At 55.9% G+C, this 20,102-nt stretch overlaps 4 protein-coding genes across 8 annotated transcripts; 3 read left to right on the forward strand and 1 right to left on the reverse strand.

Annotated features, from left to right (window-relative positions):
* The first annotated feature begins 368 nt into the window (after window positions 1-368).
* CHCHD10 (coiled-coil-helix-coiled-coil-helix domain containing 10) lies at window positions 369-2,479 on the forward strand. Its single transcript, XM_008539159.2, has 4 exons — window positions 369-657; window positions 914-1,133; window positions 2,013-2,160; window positions 2,273-2,479. The coding sequence occupies exons 1-4, from the start codon at window positions 617-619 to the stop codon at window positions 2,290-2,292; spliced, it is 429 nt and encodes a 142-aa protein (XP_008537381.1). The 5' UTR covers window positions 369-616; the 3' UTR covers window positions 2,293-2,479.
* C7H22orf15 (chromosome 7 C22orf15 homolog) lies at window positions 2,450-5,114 on the reverse strand. 4 transcript variants are annotated; one of them, XM_008539160.2, is made up of 7 exons: window positions 4,989-5,114; window positions 4,787-4,911; window positions 4,140-4,226; window positions 3,919-4,056; window positions 3,615-3,689; window positions 3,370-3,526; window positions 2,450-2,597 (listed from the first exon to the last, which is right to left on the reverse strand). In XM_008539160.2, the coding sequence occupies exons 2-6, from the start codon at window positions 4,809-4,811 to the stop codon at window positions 3,387-3,389; spliced, it is 465 nt and encodes a 154-aa protein (XP_008537382.1). In that variant the 5' UTR covers window positions 4,812-4,911; window positions 4,989-5,114; the 3' UTR covers window positions 2,450-2,597; window positions 3,370-3,386. The 4 variants fall into 4 exon arrangements, with proteins under 4 accessions (XP_008537382.1, XP_070482976.1, XP_070482977.1 ...); XM_070626875.1 differs by having other exon boundaries at window positions 2,450-2,637; XM_070626876.1 differs by lacking the exon at window positions 3,919-4,056 and having other exon boundaries at window positions 4,153-4,226.
* Window positions 5,115-8,401: 3,287 nt separating this feature from the next.
* On the forward strand, window positions 8,402-10,006 carry VPREB3 (V-set pre-B cell surrogate light chain 3). The gene is made up of 2 exons (XM_008539158.2): window positions 8,402-8,829; window positions 9,558-10,006. Exons 1-2 carry the CDS (start codon window positions 8,781-8,783, stop codon window positions 9,866-9,868), a joined length of 360 nt encoding a protein of 119 aa, XP_008537380.1. The 5' UTR covers window positions 8,402-8,780; the 3' UTR covers window positions 9,869-10,006.
* A 1,215-nt stretch (window positions 10,007-11,221) lies between these two features.
* ZNF70 (zinc finger protein 70) lies at window positions 11,222-19,708 on the forward strand. 2 transcript variants are annotated; one of them, XM_070626878.1, is made up of 2 exons: window positions 11,222-11,372; window positions 14,212-19,708. In XM_070626878.1, the coding sequence occupies exon 2, from the start codon at window positions 14,291-14,293 to the stop codon at window positions 15,635-15,637; it is 1,347 nt and encodes a 448-aa protein (XP_070482979.1). In that variant the 5' UTR covers window positions 11,222-11,372; window positions 14,212-14,290; the 3' UTR covers window positions 15,638-19,708. The 2 variants fall into 2 exon arrangements, with proteins under 2 accessions (XP_070482979.1, XP_008537379.1); XM_008539157.2 differs by having other exon boundaries at window positions 11,231-11,596.
* The last annotated feature ends 394 nt before the right edge of the window (window positions 19,709-20,102 follow it).

The following is a 20,102-nucleotide window of genomic DNA, read 5'->3' on the forward strand; positions in this document are numbered from 1 at the left end:
CCCGCGTTTTGGCCGGGGTGGAGTCGAAGAGAAGCTCCGGACGCACCCTGGCGAGAGTCCTGGGGACGGGTCGCGCTAGATCTCCCCCAGAGGTCTCTTCCCCGCTTTAGTCCCCCGCACACCCCGCGACCCTGAGACCACGCCGAAATCTGCAAACCCCGTCTGATAGGAGGGGGAGGAGCACAGCCTGGCCTGGCGCCTCGTGCCCCACTCTGGCTGGCCTCAACCCTTCGCCACCCGTCTCCTCTGCCCTGGAGCTCTGACAGCACCAGCCCCACTCCTTGCGCTCCGCGGGGGTCTCTGAAGGCCCTGGCCCGTCGCCCCTGAGTAAGCCCTCGGCGCTCTGTGACTCTGGCGCGTGTCCCCAGGGCCCACACTGCTCGATCCAGTCCCAGGGGAGGCGCAGTGTCGAGGGGATGCTGGCAAGGAGGAGTCCGGGGTACCCGCGGGAGGGAGGAGCGGCTACACTCCTGGCACCTCCCGCTGGGGGCGTGTCCCCGGGGCCCCGCCTCTTCGCGGCTGCTGGGACTAGCGCTGCCGCGTTCGTCCCTGAGACAGAACCGCTGCCACCGTCGCCGCCTCTGACTGTGCTGAGCCGGGTCCCACCGCCGCCACCATGCCCCGGGGGAGCCGCAGCGCGGGTGCCCGGACAGCCAGGTGTGAGCGGGACAGGGGCCCCGTGGGGAGGGGGCTCGGGACTCACGGGCACTCCCCCAAGGGCGCATTAGCGTGACCTTGGCGACTACTGCGCCATCTTGGGGGGGAGGGGCGCGGGCGGCGCAACACGTGTCTAAAACGGGGTCGCCCATCCCTCCGGGAGGAGGAGAGGGGCGCATTTCCAGGGGCTGCAGGCCCCTGGGGTTCCTGGCCTGGGGTCGGGCCGGGATTAACGCTGCTTCCCCCAACCCTGCAGCCGCACCGCCGCGCCCACTGCCCACCCGCCCGCGCACCCGCCGCCCTCGGCCGCTGCCACGGCCCCCGCGGCGTCGGGCCAGCCGGGTCTGATGGCGCAGATGGCGTCCACGGCCGCCGGAGTAGCAGTGGGCTCAGCTGTGGGACACGTCGTCGGCAGCGCCCTGACCGGAGCCTTCAGCGGGGGCAGCTCAGAGCCCGCCCAGCCTGCAGCTCAGCAGGTGGGCAACGGGCTCGGGAGAAACTGAGGCACGCGGCTCTCAAGGCCACATAGCAGAGAGCTGCTGGACTGTCCCGCGAGGAGTGTCCAGGCGTGTCCGGAGCTGCCTCAGGCCCAGGACTTTGCCCAAAGAGATCCTCTTCTTCACGTTGCTGTGGGCCTCCTGTCACTCACAGGCAGGCTCTTCCAGCCCCTCCCCCCCACTGAGGCCAAGGTCCCTAGACTCCCAGGGACAGACACCACCAGCCCTTTAGAGATGGGAAAACCCAGACCCTTAGGGGCTCAGAGACTGGCCCAAGGTCACCTAACCCTAATAGAGGGGAGGGATGTAGAAGTTCCTGAGTCTCCACTTTTCTCACTCCAGGGCAGGCACTGTAGTCTCTTGACCCAAAGGCACAGGGTAGCGTTTGACTCTGAGACCTGTTCCCTGCTGGCCTGTCCCCCACTGGCACCCCACCCATCCTGAGCCAAATGCGGGCTTAGCGGGTCAGGACTTATGAGGATCAGTGTGGCTGAGACAGGAAGGTGCCAGAACTTGTGGGAATGGGGCTTATACTCCAAGAGGACAAGCAGAGCGCTGGGCTTTTCTAGGTGTTTCTCCCACTCCCTCACCTGCCCAACGTGCCCATTATGAAGCAACAGGGAATTGCTATCTACACCGGCACCAGCATCAGCTGAGTGGCTCTGAGGGGGCTGTGGGCTTACCTTGTTTCACAGATGGAGCAGCTGGGTGGGCTGGCCCTGGGTCACTCATCCTGCCTGGAACCCTTGGGGCAGCCAGGCTGGGGATGTGGGGAGGGGCACCCGGCCCCCAGCTTTGGAATCCACCTCTGGGTGCCAACCCCAAGCTGACCTTGCTGCCTCCTGCACGGTACCCCAGGCCCCAGCTCGCACTGCCCCCCAGCCCCTGCAGATGGGACCCTGTGCCTACGAGATCAGGCAGTTCCTGGACTGCTCCACCACTCAGAGTGACCTGTCCCTGTGTGAGGGCTTCAGCGAGGCCCTGAAGCAGTGCAAGTACAACCACGGTGAGCGAGCTGCCCCTGAGCTGGGGCTGGGGCAGGGGGAGGTCGGTTACAGGCAGTCCGTCTTCCAGCACTTTTGGGCTGACCAGGGACCTGTGCCACTCTCCCTCCGCAGGTCTGAGCTCCCTGCCCTGAAGAGACCAGTGCAGACTGGTGCAGATCCGCGGGTAACCCTGCGCCACCTCCACCCTTTCACCGACAGCCAGACCACTGCGTCAGATTGTACCCATGTAGCTGGGACTGGGGGTGCAGAGGGGGTTTCTCACCCCACCAATGACCCGAGACACAAATGTGCAATTAAAAGAGTTTATTTTAGACCAGAGCCTGCTGTGTGTCCTCTCACTGGCCTGTCTGCCAGGAGCACCCTGGCTGACAAGCTTGGGGGGGAGGATGGATGTCACACTGCAGGGTGGACTGCTGCTTCACCTTAGGCTGGCATCCTGGGTGGGGAGGGAGGAGCCTGCTGTAAGCCGACAGCCTCTGGCAGTCCAAAGGGAGGTGGCGAGGCTTAGTGGGTGACCCCAAGGTCGTCCCACTCTGGGGGCTGGAATCCCTGGAGGATCTTATCTCCTTGTCTCAGGGGCGCCTGCCCCCTCCACCCTTCTTGTCGCTGCCTCTGGGTCCCTTTCTGTGCACCCACATCCTAGGGGCACCCCATGGCCTTCTGTCTGTCAGTGACCTCTGTCTGACCTTGTCCCTCTTGCTGATAGAGCTTATCAGATACTGCAAGAGGAATGCTGCTGGGCCCCCGGCTGGCTGGTTCTGATCACACAAGGCAGAGGCCACAGGCAGCCCCCTTGGATCTGGGTCCGGCTCCGCCACTTGGCTGTGGTGTGCCCGGTCACAGGGCCTGCTGGAACAGGAGCAGCTCCTTCAAACCCCGAGCGGACCTCGCCATCACACTGTGTGCTGCTGCCTTCATTGAGTTGTCAACAGCTCTGCGTTGAGTGCCTATCATGTGTCAGGCCCTGTTCCAGCTCTCCTGGGCACTGAGGGTGTTCCTGCCCTTGGGCACTACTTACACTCCAGTTGTAGTGAGGGCCTGTCTCCTGGGACAATGTGTTCCACCTTGTGGCGGGGGGGGGGGGGGGGGGGTGTGCAGAGTCGGGGCTTGGCATTGGGGGTCCACCTCTCAGCACATGTCTATCCCCTGGGAAGGGGCCCCACTTCTGGATGCGAGTATCCCCCAAGATGTCCATGTCTCCTCCTTACCTGGCTCCTGGCCCCCACTATCGGGTCCTGGGTGGCAGGGAGCCCACCCTTCGGGGCCTTGAAGGAGGGCCTTGCTCCTGGTGGCCATGCCGAGTGCCCATGCGCCTCCTCCGGCCATCGCCCATGGCGGGTAGGCCCGACAGCCAGCGCAGCTCCTCTGCAAGGCCCAGGAAGCCCTGCCTGTCCAGGCTGGGGAGAAGGTGTGTCCCCCCCCCCCCCACCCCAGGCTCTACCATGACACTCACCTGCCAGCTCTGGACACCAGTCATCCAGCTTCTCCAGTAGGGACTCATAGCGAGTGGGAGCCCCGCCCTCACCCTCTGGAGGGAGGAAGAATGGCTCACCGGCCTGGTGGGCCCCACCCCCACCTTTCACTCTGACCCTGTTTGCTGCCCAGGCTGGTGTCAGGACAGCGCATTGGATGGGAAGAGTCAGGGCTAGGTCCCGGGCAAAGTGGGGGGCTGAGCAGAGCCTTGGGCAGTCTCTGGACTGCTGCCCGCCTCTTACCTTCCAGCATAACTACAAGGGAGAGTCTTGGGCCCCACTTACTGATGCTCTGCACAAGGACATAGGTCGCACGCTCCTGCAGCAGGGGGCTGCCCATGGAGGGGGCTGGGGAAGCCCCCTCCTCCAGACCCTCGACCAGGCTCACCAGATGCCCATCCTCAGCCAGGAGGGCGATGGTCGCTGGGAGGGAGGCAGGGCAGGGCTGGTACCCCTGCCTGGGGGCCCTTGGCCCTCCTCCCCATCACCCCTCCCTTCCCACTCACTGCCTGGGGGCACCTGCGCTCTCTGCCTCAGGTGGGCCGTGAGAGTCACCAGGCTGCACCAGGGGTTCACCAGCTCCCGGCAGCCAGCTGTGGGGGAGGGGCAGAGGTGAGTGAATGGGGCCCTCTGCCTCTCCCATCTCTTCCCTAAGCAGAGCAGGGAATGGGTCTATGGGACTAGGGCTGTACCCCTACACCCATTTCCTGAGATGTTGGTGACTGGGGCACACAACCCATGCCACCTGCACCTGCCCTGACCCCCCTCCTACTCCAGTCCTGCCTCCGACCAGAAAGGTGGAATCTCCAGCTGTGGCTAGAGTTTCAAGTGCCTCATGCTCCCTGAAGCTTGAGGACCACTGACTGAACAGCAAAGATATGGTGCAGTTTAAAAACATGCGCCATTGGGGCGTGGCAGGAGCTGCTCGAGAGGAGCCTTCTTGAATTTCCAGGACAGGTTTTCCCCTCAAAGAACTCACTCCAGGCACTCACTCTGCCTCCTCACAGAGCCCTGCCCCCAAATCCCCCATCCCCTTCCCCAGATGCACCCCGTTCCCCACATTGCCTCCCCACCCTCCCCCAGGGCAGAGGGAAGCAAGCCTCTGAGTATACCGTCCCCCCACACATCTGCAGGGACAGGGGACCCCGCTTACCTCCAAACATCACGGTGATAAACATGTCTGCAGAGGAGATGAGATAGGTGTGGCCTTTGACGCCCCAACCTCCGACTTCTGACCAAGGAGGGAGCTGGGGCTGAGATCTATTCCAGGGTGGGGTCCTGCCGAGAGAGATATATATGGGTGGGCGGGCCCAGGTGAAGGTCCCTGCTCCCCCACCCTTGGGGCTTGGCTCTACCAGCCTGGGGTGGGGGGGGGTCCCTGCAGCTAGTCCAGCCCCTGGCCTCTTCCTCCTGATCACTGGCTCAGAGCAGCCAGAGAGACTGAGGTCGTCCCAGCTTCCAAGCTGGTCTCCATGGCAGTGGCAGCTGCCAAGACGTCTGGGCAGGAAATGCCTTCTCCCCAGTATCCCAGTAACAGGATCTGGGCTGGGGGGAGGGGTGTGGGCATTCCCTGAGGCAGAGCCATAGTGGGGGCTCGACCCTTGGGACCCAGGGATGTCCAGAGACTGTACCTCCCCACCAGTAGAGACAGCGTTTCCAGGCTGAGAGAGGGGGAGTTTCTGGGGGTGGGGCGCTGGCCCTTGGGAAACCTCCTGCATGAGCTGGCAGCACTGTGGCCCTTGCCAAGCAGGGCATCCTCACCAACCTAGAAGGCTCCCTCCCACCTCAAGCCCCCCCCCCCCCCCCCCCCGCCCTGTGCTTCCTTTCTGTCCCCTCCCTCTGCCTCCTCCTCAGTCTCACCTCCCCTCTCTTTTCTTCTGCCCTTTTTTTTTTGTGAGGAAGACTGGCCCTGAGTTAACATCTGTGCCAATCTTCCTCTATTTTGTATGGGGGATGCTGCCACAGCATGGCTTGATGAGCGGTGCTAGATCCGTGCCCAGGATCCGTACCTGCGAACCCAGGGCTGTCAAAGCGGAACGTGCAAAGTTAACCACTACACCACGGGGCTGGCTCCATTCTTTCTTTCCTTTTTTGGTCAAGTTTATTGAGCTATGATTTACATACAGTAAAATTCACCCTTTTTAGTGTTTTCGAGTTTTGACACGTCTCATAGAACCACCACCAGAGTTGGGATGCAGAACATTTCCGTCACCCCCCAAAATCCCTTTGCACCCTTTGGTAGTTGACCCCAGCCCTAGCAATTGCTGCTTTGTGCCCTGCCCCTGCCTTTTCCAGAATGTCCTATGAAGGGAGTCATACAGCACGGGCCTTTTCAGTTTGGCTTCCCTCACTCAGCGTAATGATTGAGATTCCCCTGGGTGGCCCTGCTTATCAAGAGTCCCCTCCTTCTGATGGCTGAGGAGAGCCCCCTTGTCTGGATGAACCAACTTTGTTGATCCATTCATCTGCTTTTATTCTGGGTTGTTTCCAGTTTGGGACAATTATGAATAAAGCCAAGATAGACAGCTGCCTACAGGTTTTTGTGGGAATAGAAGTTCTCATTTCTCTGAGGTACATACCGTCAGAGTGTAGGTTTTACTTGATAAGAAACTGCCTATGTTTTCCAGCGTGCCTGCATCGTTTTGCATGGCCCCTCTTTCTGTCTGGTTGTGGCTGGGCCTCCTGGATTCTTAGCTTTCCCTCTCACTGGCTCTCCCTCTGTCGTCCTCCTGTCTCTCACCATCTTTCCCTGTCTCACATTTGTCTGTCTCTCCTTCTCTCCCTCCTCCTTCCCCACCGTCTCTCCCTTGTTCTCTTTCTGTCTCTAGTTCTCACATTAACCCATTTCTCTGCCTCTCCATGTGTCCATCCTTTCTTTGACTTTTTTCTCTCCCTCTCTCTCTCCATCATCCTATCTCTTTCCTTCCCTCTACTGCCTCCCCTCTGTCTCTGTGTCTCTGGTTCTGTCTCCTGCCCCCTCCACGAGCCTCAACCAGCGATGAGGCTGTTGGTTCCGCCCTCCTCCCTCTGCAGGCACAGCTCTGGAGGAGGGGGAGGCCTGGATCCTCCACGCAGCTTGCCAGCGCCCCACTCTGCCTCTGGAGAAGCACTTTCCTCAGTGCCTCACCTGGTAAAAGGAGGTGAGACACCTCGACTCAGCAGAGTTGGTGAGAAGGTTAAACAGGTCACTCTTTAAAGGGTTACCTTGATGCTCAGCAGGCAGCATGTGCTCAGAATCCGCACTGTGGGAACAGGCAGCACTTCCCAAGTTGATGGGCACACAGGGCCCTGTCTTTCTTGAACACCACTGTGTCCACTGTATCCTGCAGAACACAGCTCAGGAGTGGAGTGCAGCCGGATTCCAGAAGAATGGCCACTCAGGGCCTGGAGCCTCCAACAACTGTCACTCTGCTGTCTAAGGGACTCGTCTCAAGAGCCACCAAGGAGGGGTCTTTCCTCTTGAGTGCTGTGCAGATGCCCTAAGGAGGTGTTAGGAATGGAGTGGGACTTACTGGGGGGTGTTATAACCTTCCTGTGGGGCACTCTCAGGGCTGCAGATAATGACAGTGCGCGGTTTTAATAGTTTTATGATTATCTAGGTATGGTAAGGCCAACAGATCAGGAGACAATTGCCATTGAGAAAATAGTTTGTTCCCCACAGATCCCAAGAGGATCCCTGTGATGTGCCACAGCGGGACCACACGGGGCAGCATGGGGCGGGGGTCAGGAGGCAGAGGGAGAGGGGACCTGTGGACAAGAGCCTTTATTGTGGTTTCTGAGACAAGGAACAGGCAAGGCAGGGGAAGCAGGCTCAGGATGGGTTAGTTTGAATGACGTCAGGGCTCTGGGGCCTAGGGGCTCCCCAGCTGTCTGGTACCTGGCCCTGGGTGATGAGCACAGGCAGACAGTGGAAAGTGAGGGAGGAGGTGGTCGGGCATGGGCTCTGGATTGGCTGGTGTGCATTTGAAAAGTGTGCTCTCAGGCAAGTCATTTACTGTCTCCAGGAGCTGGCTAGCCATGGGAGGGTCGGTCCTCCAGGATCAGCAAGGCCCCAGATGTCAAAGCTGCAGACCACAGAAAATAAAAGCACGATTAATACATGCACTGTGCCCAACACTGAGCAAATCAGTCCTATCTTTGCATCTTCACACCCTCAGGCTGGCACTATGCTCATCTTCGTTTTCCAGATGAGGAAACTGAGGCACAGAGAGGGGAAGTAACTTGGCTGAAGTCATGCAGTTAAGAAGAGGAGGAGTTGGGATTCAAGTTGGAATCCCAATTTGGGTTGAATCCTGACTGAATTCAGCTCCCCTCCATCTGGCAAATTAAAGGAACTGACCACGTCAAGTGCTGGCGAGGATGTCTCTGGAACTCTCTTACCTGCATGGGGAGGCAGGGTGGCACACCCGTGTTGGGAACACCAGCAGTATCTACTAAAGCTAACTGGACACGTGCCGTAGCCCCTGGCAACTCCAGGCCTGGGTGTCTGTGCAGCAGAAATGAGCACACAGGTGCACCAAAGACACTAACGAGATTGTTCACAGCAGTTTTATTTGTAATGGCCCAAGACTGGAAGGCACCCAAATGTCTAATAACAGGAGATGGATAATCTAACTGTGGTTTATCCACACAGTGGATTACACACAGCTATGAGAATGAATGAAACATTGCTGCGCACACATGGGTGACTCATAATGTTGAACAAAAGAAGCAGGAACAAAAGAGGACACATTAACACTCCGTTTAAAGTTGCCATTCGGGAGCAAGCAAACTGATCTAAGTAATCAAAGTCAGAATGATGGTTACCCATGGGGGAGGAAAGGCTGCTACTGATGCAGGAGGCGCATGAGGAAGCCTTCTGGGCAGATGGAAAGGTTCTAAATCTTGGTCTGGGTAGAGGTTGCAGGGGTGTGTGTGTGTATATATATATATACACATATACATATATATAAAATCGTCAAGCCAGACGCAAGTCTTGTGGCTTCACTGCTCGTGAGTTAGACTGCAGTGGAGGAGCAGCCGCCTGCTCTAAGGCCTGTGCGGGCTGATTTGCATGTCCCGTCGTGGGCGGCCTCCCCTGCCTGTGCCCTGAAGCACCTGCAGCACACCCAGCAGAACGACTTCTGCCTGCCTCCCTGCCTCTGGCCATGGCCCGCTGGCGGCTGGCCCTCTTTCTGACTGGGGTCCTCCTAGCAGGTGAGCCCTCCCTGGGCCTGGCTCACCTTGGGGTGGGGTGGGGCACAATGCTGGCTCCAGAAGGCCCCTGAAGGAAGCAAACTGATGTGGGCAAGGGGAGGGTTCTGGAAGGGGCATCGAGGTGGAGGGGAGAACTGGTTACATGTGACTCTGCCCTAGACCTGGGGCAAGCCTCTCTGTGTGGGTTTCAGTTTCCCCATTTGTGAGTGATCAGATCACTAGGGTCCCTTCAGACTCTGACTCTTTGGGTCTCAGAGGAGACCAAAGCTGGTCACCTTCTTAGTTTTTCACAGGGAAGCTGGTGTGGGCTGATACCTACCCCACAGGACCGCAGGGACAATCTAATCCTGAGAAGGTCCCCAGCAGCCAGTTACCTGCGGTTGAGAGGATGGGAGGCTTCCTGGGGGTGGTTAGCCTGTAGCCAGGGTTTGGAAAAGCCAGTGTGACTCTGCAGGGCAAGGGGTGGGAGTGGGCAGCAGAAGGACCTAGAGGTGCCCAGTCCCACCCTCTGAACTCTAGGCCCTCAACTGAACACAGATCCTTGGGGATGTGGCACTAATGGGGACATAGAGGTCGCCAACTCTGCACCCCATCCAATGCTGATCCCATTGCATGGAGCTATGAATGCTTTGGGAGCCAGAGTCTCCTTGGAGTCTGACGAAGGCTTCACGGAGCAGGGGTAGGAGGGAAGGGGCCAGGCCAGGCCCGAGCAGGTCTGTCTCTCTCAGGTTCCCAGCCAGCCCTGGCCCACCGGGAATCACTGATGGTCTTCCCAGGCCAAGTGGCTCAACTCTCCTGCACAATCAACCCCCGCCACCCCATTGGGGACTACGGAGTGTCTTGGTACCAGCAGCGGGCAGGCAGCGCCCCTCGCTACCTCCTCTACTACCGCTCAGAAAAGGACCACCACCGATCCCCTGACATCCCTGACCGCTTCTCAGCAGCCGCCGACGCAGCCCACAACGTCTGCATCCTGACCATCAGCCCTGTGCAGCCCGAGGACGACGCAGATTATTACTGCTCCGTGGGCTACTTCTAGGGGCAGGGTGTGGGATGAGCGCCTTCTGTCTGCCTCTCACTTCTGCCCCTGACCTTGGGCCCCTCTCTTTCTTTGAGCCTTGATCTTCCTCCTCTGTAAAATGGGTTAATAATATTCAACATGCCAACAATAACTGTTTGGAGGGCTGTGAGATCCCTGCTGAAAAAGTGACTGTGGTGGGTCTGGGGCTGTGGGGGCAGGGATGCTGGGGATTACTGCAGAAGAGGAAGCACCTGAGACCCTTGGGGCGGGGCCCAACCTTGCCACTGGCTCCCAGGGGGCTGAGACTCCGGGGACGGAGGAGCTGGAGGGAGAGAAAAAGGAACCAGCTCTTGCCCTCCCAGTTCTGCACGGTTGGCTGTGGTCCAACGCTCACGGCGGGACTGGACTGGGTCCTTGTGGAGCCCAGGCTGCTGCCTTGGGCGGAGGCAGCCCCAGCCTACTCCTTGACGGGGAAGGGAGGCAAGTGTGCGTGTGTGTGTGGGTGTGTGAGGGGCACTCAGAGGCACCTGAGGGCCAGGGTGCAGGGTGCCGATGGCAGGGGCGTAGTGGACAGCATCCCTCCGCTCAGGAACGTGCGTTCTCTTGGTCCCATGCGATAGGGCTGTGGCCCCCGGGGGAGGCTCTCCCACAGGCGGGGCAGGCACCACCTGAGCACCAGCGGACCAAGGCGGGAGCAGCACGGGTGGAGGGGCAAGTCTTGCCATCAAAAGCAGAGCTGAGCGCCCGGGAGTGAGGTGGGGGGTTCAAGAACACACCCCTCTTCCCCGCCGGTTCCCCTAGAGGAGTCTCCTGTCTGGAGGTCATCCCCCAGATGCGCTGGGAGTCCCGCCTACACTCTAAGCCATCTCCAGGGCCCTAAGCGGCCCCTCCTCTCATCTCAGTCTGTGGGGGCGGGGTGCGCAGGCCGGGCCAGGGCCACCTGGGAAGGGAGGGTGAACCCTAACAGGACCCTGGGCCTGTGCGGGGTGCTGGGCTCCTCAGCTCTGGGAGCCCCCTCTCCTGAAGACCCCAGAGGCCCCAGCGGCCTCGGGCTTGCGCCACCCCCAGGGCAAGTGCAGCGGGAACTGGACGCCAGCCTGCGGCTCTCGGCCGGCCACCCCTCCGGGCCTCAGTTTCCTCCTCGGCACTCCTGCCAACGCCTGCCCCGCCCAGTTTTCCCCACAGCCGTGCCGCGCTTTGCGGACAGCCCAGAGCCACTGCGCCGACTGGAGAGACCCTCCAGACCCGCGTCCTTCCTTCCCCGAGCCGGGGGCCGCAGGAGACAGGGCCTGGCGCGGCGGGCCACCGAGACGCGGGCCCTCCGCGCGGCCTAGAGCGGTCCCGGAAGTGCCCGCGGCGGGGGGCGGGGCGCGGGGCCCTGGGGCCGCCACGGGCTCCGCGTCAGCAGCCGCCGGAGCGAGGCCGCGCCGGCCGCGGGTGGGAGCAGCACAGGTGCGGCCCGCCCCGCCCCCCGCCCGCGGCCCCGCCCCCCCGGCGCAGGTGAGCGGCCCCGCCTGGCCAGGTGAGTGGCTCCGCGTCCGCAGCCTGCCGCCTGTCCTCCGGCCGAGGGCAGCATGCGGGGGCGCCGGCGTCGCCACCCAGGCGGCGTGTGCGGGTCCGCGGCCGCTCGCCGGCCTCCAGCCAGGGAGCCGTGACCAGACGGGGCTGCCCGGGGTCCAGGCCCTGGGGCTCCCCGGAGGATGGGGTGACGGATGCAGGAGGAGCCCGGGGAAGGCCCCGAGAGAGGTGGGAAGCATGGGTTTCCAGACCTTTGAATTTTCGGTCCGAAATATTTAAAACGTTGTTGGGGACAGATAAAGGAGTGCCCCAACTTTTAAAAAAAAGTGGGGACTTCAGCGTGTAGGGGGCACACAGTGGGAAGGGAGAGACCCTTGGGGAGGCAACCTCGGAAGCACCAGGACTGAAAGGTGGGCTGCGCAGTTGCAGTCCACGGACACCAAGAAAGAGGAATCAGAAGGCGTGAAAATTGGGGGGAAAAAGAGCTTCAGAAACCAAGGGAATGAAGCGGGGTGCGGGCATGCGGGCCGGCAAGATGGAAACCCTGGGGCGTCCAGGTTGGCAAGGTGGGTTTAGTGAAGGAGGGCCTTTTTCAGTTTTTCAAGAGAAAGTCAGAAATCTGCCGAGTTTTCAATATTGGCAGCTAAGGCAAACAAAAAGGAAAAGTCCAGCTCTTTGAGAGCCAAGCAAAACGAGTCTGTGGCAGGATCCCCAGGCTGCCAATTTGCAGTCTCTGAAATGAAGGGTTTTGGGAGGGAGGTACTGGTGAGCAGTGCCAGAGGGATGGGAAGGAGCGCACCGAGGAGACAGGGCTTGGCAAGAAGAAGGTCGTTGCATGCTGGAGTTGAGTGCCCACCGAAGTCCCACTGAAACTGGAAACTTGAAATTTGTCTCGGTGCCATACACAGTCATATGATTTTCCTTGGCAACATTTCACGTCCTAGGAGGGATGGCAGAGAAGGTTGGTCCTTGGCAGCTGTTTGCAGCAGGGAAGGAGTGAGGATGGTGACGGGGGGCAGAGAGATAGTGACTCCGTAGTTAGACCCACCATAGATAGAGAAGGTCTAAGCTAGACGGGGAAGGGCTGGGACGAGAGGAGGAGAACGGGCCCGCATAGGGGGTTGTTAGACTTGGTGAGGGCCCGTGAGAACTGGACAGACTGGAGATTATGGTTGCAGAAGAGGGGAGAGAGGACGAGTTGAAGTGATCAAAGAACTTTTGAGAATACTTTAGTTCTGTACTTTTTGCACAGCTGGCCTTTCCACTGGCTGGAAATTCATTGAAAAAAATAATTTCCAAATAGGAATGAGCTTCATCGTGAGTATTCTGATTAATTTAGTATGCTGTTTGAGCCAGTTATTCTCTAAGTTTCAGTGTCGTATAGACTTTGTATAGACTTGTGAGGATTAAATGAGGTATGCTCATTTATGAGCTCATTATGCTCGTAAAAGGTCTAGTATGCCAGCACACAGTAGGTGCTCAGTTAACACGAGCTGTTGTTAATTATTGTGGTACCTGAGATGTGTCCCTTTAGCTTCCACAGTAGTTTCTGAATGGGGTTCTGAGGGCTCCCTCAGAGGCCACCATAGTGGGATGGGGGCCTGAGTGGGGACTTCTGGCTGCCTTCCTTTACTCCCCCCTTCAACTGGAGCAGCTCTCCTTTTGTCTGTTTTACTTATTTCTGTCTCCCAGACAATTGATTTATTTGAATAAAGAGTTCTTTGGCAAAAAAAAAAAAGTATCAGTCAGTTCTAGCACAAAAACAAACAGCTTTTCCTTCATCCAGTCGTTTATTTTTTCATCAAATGTGTGTGTGGAGACTGTGCCGTTGTGCTGGGGGCCAGAGATTCCACAATGGAGGGCAGGAGGGAGTTCTCGGGCAGTGGTGGGGAGAGTCCCCTCAGTGATGTTTGCCATCCAGGCGGTGAGTGCTGTGATGGCCTCTGGTCACTAAGGGGGCATGCCTGACGTCGTCAGTCTGAGGGTGCAGAGAAGAGAGGACATTTGACCGAGGCTGGCAGGAAGAGCCAGTGGCTGTCTGAGAATGGGGGAGGACCTGGTAGGAGGAGGAAACAGCAGTACAGATGAGTTGTTGAGCTGGGAGGTGAGGGGTGTGTGGAAGCTCCAGGCTGGAGACGGGGCTGGAAGGGCCAGGCCTGAAGGGCCTTGTGAAGGAGTTGGGCTGCCACAGGAGAATAAGAAGGGAAATGATACGATCAGGCACTTGTTTTGGGTGTTTGACGCTGGTGTCAATGTGGAGAACAGACCAGATGGAGGAGCAGAAGCTGGAGGTGGGAGGCCAATCTTGAAACAATCCTGGGGAGTCACCCTGAGGCCTGAGCTGCAGAATGGCAGCGAGGGCAGAGAGGCAGAAACCCCTTCGACAAAGCCTCAGGCAATGGACAGGACGAGCCATGTGCAGTGAGAGAGTGAGGAGGTGTAGCGGATGCCAGGGTTCTGGCTTGGGCACCCGGCTGGCGGGACAGAGTGCAGCTAACCTAGTGTAGGAGGGAATGTGTGCACACACTCTCTCTTCGAACAAAACCTCGCCCCCGACATCCTCTGGTAGCTGAGTCTTGTCCGTGTTCCACAGTGGCTGCACTTCCTGTTCTAGCCCACCTTTCTGAACACCCTCAGCCTTTAGAGTCTAGACACCACGGTGTGGCGATTGTGTCTGTCTTCCTTGCAATTGTTTCTGGTAAATCAAACTTATCTCTAACTCAGTGGGGATCATCTCCAGGGCAAGACTGTGTCTTATACTTATTTTGTTATACCCACCATAGAAGGAGGCACACACTAAGTGCTTGACTTGCTGGCCTGACAATGTCCCTTTTACTTTTCAGATTGTGAGAACAGTACGTGTGTCCCAAAGAAGAACGTCTTTCAGGAAATACAGTCGTTGGGGTTGATACTAGATTCACGATGGAGGTTTCCCCAGCAGCCAAGCTTGGTGAGACCTTTGTGTTTGAGGACGGGCTAGAGATGCAGCCGGAACTTTTCCCAGAGGAGGACCTGGCAGACCCTTTTCTTCGGGAAAGGGGTTTAGAGCAAATGGCTGTTATCTACAAGGAGATCCCTCTTGGGGAGCAAGACGAGGAACACGATGATTATGAGGGGAATTTTAGTCTGTGCTCAAGCCCTGTTCAGCATCAGAGTATCTCACTAGTAAACAGAGACCAGGATGACGAAATATTTGGCCAAACCTTGCTCCAGAAATCAGACCTTAGTATGTGTCAGATAATCCACGATGGAGAAGAACCCAGTAAACAGGATTGTGAGAAAGCGGGCAGGGGGGACTTGGGACCTCATGAACCTCACAGAACTGCACAACCAACAAAGCCCTATGCGTGCCGGGAATGTGGGAAGGCCTTCAGCCAGAGTTCACACCTCCTCCGACACCTGGTGATCCACACCGGGGAGAAGCCCTATGAGTGCTGTGAATGTGGGAAGGCCTTCAGCCAGAGCTCACACCTTCTCAGACATCAGATCATCCACACCGGGGAGAAGCCCTACGAATGCCAGGAATGCGGGAAAGCCTTTCGCCAGAGCTCAGCCCTCACGCAGCATCGGAAGACCCACACTGGGAAGAGACCCTATGAGTGTAGGGAATGCGGGAAGGATTTCAGTCGGAGCTCAAGTCTCAGAAAACATGAGAGAATTCATACTGGAGAGAAGCCTTATCAGTGTAAGGAATGTGGGAAATCCTTCAACCAGAGTTCAGGCCTGAGCCAGCATCGGAAAATCCACACCCTAAAGAAACCTCACGAATGTGATCTCTGTGGGAAAGCCTTTTGTCACAGGTCTCACCTTATTCGGCACCAGAGGATTCACACTGGGAAGAAACCTTACAAATGTGAAGAGTGTGGGAAGGCCTTCAGCCAGAGCTCCAACCTCATTGAACATCGTAAGACCCACACTGGCGAGAAACCCTACAAATGCCATAAGTGTGGGAAAGCCTTCAGCCAGAGCTCGTCCCTCATTGAGCACCAGCGGATCCACACAGGGGAGAAGCCCTATGAGTGCAGCCAGTGTGGGAAGGCCTTCTGCCACAGCTCTGCCCTGATCCAGCACCAGAGGATCCACACAGGGAAGAAACCCTACGCGTGCAATGAGTGTGGCAAAGCCTTCCGCCACAGGTCAGCCCTGATCGAGCATTATAAAACCCACACCAGAGAGAAGCCCTACGAGTGCAACAGGTGTGGCAAGGCCTTCAGGGGCAGCTCGCACCTTATTCGGCACCAGAAAATCCATGCTGCCGAGAAGCTCTAGAAGGACAAGCTCACCCCAGAGCTGGAACCCTGTCCTAGAGGGAGCCCACAGCCAGTTGCTGTGTCTGTGAGCCCACCTCCCTGATGACAGTGCTGAATGGCAACGCGCCAACCCCAGCGCTCCTGCACACCCACAGAAGCAGCCAGGCCTCCGTGGCCCCTGGCAAGTGCCCAGCACCCAGCAGGTTTACTGGGGTGATAGGAAGGCCACCAGAATGGAGGTGTGCCCAAAGAGCCAGCCGTCAGCCGCCTCATTCTCACACTGGACTCCCAAACCTGTGAGATTGAGTTTTCCCCTCTCCTCGCTTTTGCCAGGATCTAGAAGAATAAAGGTCAGTGGGAGAAACTTGAGTTAAACCCACAAAACTGGCAGATGAACTCTTTAGCACCAGGCTGTAGTCTGGCAGTTGTAGGAGACAGAGACTGTGCTCACAAGTCCAAATCAGCTGAAGAAAATGAATCCAGAGGCAGATACATCAGCAGCAAAACGGAATCTTCCACTGGCTTGGGTGTTAATGGGGACAACCAAAACAGGGTACAGAACAAAGGCAGGGTCTGGAAGGATTCGTCTGGGATTGGGGGTGAGGGTGGCGAGCCCCCGATGTGGTCTCTTGATCCTCGTTCCAGGTTAGAGTGAGGGCGGTCTCTGCACACGGCCTTTTCACGGGAGAGTAGAGCATTCGTCCTGTAGGCCAGAGGATGGTGACGCCCGGCTCTGGCTCACCCTGGGCTCTAGGCATTAGTGCTCTCCAGGACTAATCCCTCCAGAAGAGACCATGGCGTACCTTGGACATCAGCAGGGCCCGTTTCTGGTCTGGCGTGGCTACGCATCGCCCTCTCCGCTCTCCAGTGCCAGGGATGTAGGAAGAAGGTGATTCAATCGGAGGTCTGGGTTCATGTCTTAGTTCTGCCCCTCCTACCTGCCTGACCTTGAGGAAGCCCCCAGGCTCCATTTCCCCATCCGTGAAATGAGCACAGTGGGACCCGGCCACATACCTCAACGGGTTGGTGCAAGGCTCCCGTTCAGAATGAGACCACACAGAAAAGTGCTTTGGTAACTGGCAATGGAGGATGGAGACCCAAAATGAGCCCTGCCCCATCCAGATATGCTTTCCCCGCAGACTGGAGAGGCATCCCTGTCTGATTGCCAAAATGGGGGTGGCGGCGCCCTGGGCTGTGGGTGCCCTGTGATGGCTTCTCACCCACAGATGTTTCCCAGACACCATGCTGAGCCTCCCTGCAGCTGTGGTGAGGTCCTTGTCGTCATACTTCTCCCTGTCCTCCCCACTGTCAACTGTTGCTCACCCAGGCATTGTTTAAAAAGTAGCAAGCCTGCGTCCAGCCTGGACCAATTCAGTCAGCATGCGCAGAGGTGGGGCTCAGATAGTGGTGTGTTTTTAAAGCTGCGCAGGTGGTTATCACGTTCTAACACAGAGCGGGCTGTGAGCCCTATGCCGGGCTCACGCGTCCCCAACACCTCACAGATGCCAGGCCGCCTCGCCCTGACTGAGCAGAGCCTGCCGGCTGTTCTGTCCAGGCCCCTGCCCCATCCCACAGGAATGGGCTCAGGCAGTGACAGGTCTGGCCCACTGATAGGTGTTTGTCCCAGGCCCTCAGGCCTTCTCGTGGCCCAGGGATCTCTTTAGTACTGGCTTTCTCTCCCCCGGCTCCTCAGAGCTGGTGTGGGGAGGAGGCAGGCTGGGCTAGTTTGAAGTTTTCCAAGTTGATGGCTGGAATCCCATGAACCCACCGTGGGAGCCCTGGTAATTTCAGCTAATCAGAAGCTCAGCTGGGCAGTTCTGTGCAGTTTTGGTGACTAAAAATGGGAAAGCCATAATTGTTGCTTATTAAAGTGGGCCTTGGTAGGCCAGAGATTTCAAAATGACAGGTCTGACGGGCTAGGGAGATCACAGTGGGCATCCAGGGGTGAGAGCGTGGCTGTTCCTCTTTCCAGCTCCTCTTTGCTATGTGAGTCTGTGAAACATTTAGCCAGCACCCTGGGGTCCCCCAGAACCTGCTGGACTGGCCTGACCCGGTGGCCCAGGTGTTGTCTGCAAGCGGCCTTCAGTCATTTACTAGGAGAAGAGAGAATGCTGAGACCCATGCTGGGTGTGGGGGGGACACCAGGCCCCCCAGCCAAGATCTACCTCCCTGACACGCCCCCCCCCAACCCCCCCAGTCCACCTCATCCCCGGCCAGGCCTGTCCTTACTGGCAGTTGTCTCTTTCCTCCCTTTGATGTCTCCCTCTGAATACTTCGAGCACCCCAGCCAAATTGATTTTTCAAAGCGTCATTTTGCACATGTCACCACTCTCCTTAAAACCAACCTTCAGGGGCTTTTCTGCACTTAAACCCCCATCTCAGCCCATCTGGTTTAGCCCCTCTGAACAAGCCACGTGGTGTTCATGCCACCCTGTGCCCAGATGCCCTCTCCACTCACTCCCAGCTTCTCTCAACTCACTTTATGCTGTTCTCACATCTTGAAATATGCACTTTCTTTCTTCTCCTCCTCCACCCCCAACTCCTTTCTTCCTTTTGACAATTGACGTAACACAGAGATTAAGACCCCCATTCGGAGGGGTGCACAGTCTCACGTAACCATGGTGAGACCAGGTACTTTGCTCTCTTGGAAGTGTGAGCAGAAACTAGTTCTTCTGTTCAAATTCTTTTACTGTTAATTGTGTACTATTAAATGCTTTCATTTTACTTAGGTTCTCAAACTGTAGCATTATAAGAGGTTGTCCTAGTAATGTGTAATCGTCCTTCAATTTAGTTGTTGGTTGCTTGTTTTGGTTTTGTCGTCTTACCTTCTTTCCTTATGGCAGATGCTGTTGAGTGTCGTAAAGCTCCGAGTCTTGATTTTGTCTAATTGAATTGTTTGTCAAAGTATATGTTCTGCTCTTTTCTTTTTTTTACATTTCTAAGATTAATTATTTAGATACAGTTAATCATATTTTTAATGTTCCTAGTAAATGTAGGTACTTTGGTCTATGATTTTTTCTTAAAGTCACAGCTTTTTCTGCACTCCATAAATTTGAAATGTGGTGTTTTTTGTTATTGTATTAGGAATTTCCTTTTGGCCCAAGTGTTATTATTATTATTTTTTTAATATTTCTAAGTGGTGAATGCTTAGGTCATTGCTGTTATTTCTTATTATACATGGTGTCAACATTTCTAAGTGTCCATAGATACTTAGACACAGACAACTTCTCTGGGCCTGAATATATTATCAGTTTTTATAAAGTATTTGTCTATTCTCAAGAAATGTGTTTTTACTCTATCAGATCTATTTGTTAACTTAGTTTTAAAATTATTTTATTCATATCCACACTTTAACTTTTGTTTACTTCAGAGTTCTTACCCTGGGGTCCATGGACTGCCCAGGAGTCCAGGAGCATGCAGGGACCCCTAGGGAATGAAAAAGTTGTGTGGATATGTGCATGAACGAATTGTTCTGCGGGGGGGTCTTGAGCATTTGCCACATTCTGGAAGGGCTCTGTGACCCCAAAATAGTTAAGAACACTCATTTACCTGATCGAATTACAGTCGGATTTTGGGTGTTTTTATCTTTATGTGTTTCTATTTCACTTTAATATCTGTTTCTCTTTTATGTATGTTGTTGCTAAGTTAGTCTTGCAGTTATCTCAAATCCTTTTTGAGAAGGAGGCAGGGTATAAATTATCAATAAGTAAGGACCATGCTATTTGGGGCATGTATATTTAATAGTGATATATCGAAAACTGTGCCTTTTAGTGCCCTCTTTGCCTCTTTTAATGCTTCTAGCTTAAACTTCTCTTTTCCAAAAATCATAATTGAAGCCCCTTGCTTTTCTTGAATTTGCATTTGCATGAGAGTTTATGTAACTCGGCGTTTTGTTTTTTAAATTTGTGTATATATTTTGCTATATATCTGTAACTTATAAACAGCAAATTGTTGGATTTTGTTTTCTGATTCTTTCTGTAATCTTTTTTCTTATGTAAGAAGTTCTATCATTAACATTATTGTTTAGAGTAAGGCATAATTTATCTTCATCTTAATATTTTAATATATATTAACTCATTTAACCCAAAAAGGCCATGCTCATTTTCCCCTGTCTCTGTGAGTTATTAACCATATGTGGGTCCTTGTTTCTGTGTAGACTAGAGGTCTGCCATTGTGTGTGCCTGCTCCTCCCTGTCTCCCTCAGTGCCAGGCTCTGTCCTGAGTTCACTCTTCACATCACAGCCTCTGGCTTCAGTGTCCTCGTCTGTAACATGGAACAACGACGCCCCCTCACAGCCTTGTGGGCTTCAGAGGAGGAAGGACTGCATACCTGAATGGCAAACTGAGGGCGAAGATGATTATTACACTTTAGTATTTTGAAATATTTCTTTAATTTTCTGTTCTCGTTACTCCCAAAGTTCTTTCAACATAATTTAGAACTTGCATTGTGCTTTACGTTTTAGAAAACACTGCCAGATATAGGA

This window comes from Equus przewalskii, chromosome 7 (assembly GCF_037783145.1).
Source record: "Equus przewalskii isolate Varuska chromosome 7, EquPr2, whole genome shotgun sequence".
In the NCBI taxonomy this organism is placed as follows: domain Eukaryota; kingdom Metazoa; phylum Chordata; class Mammalia; order Perissodactyla; family Equidae; genus Equus; species Equus przewalskii.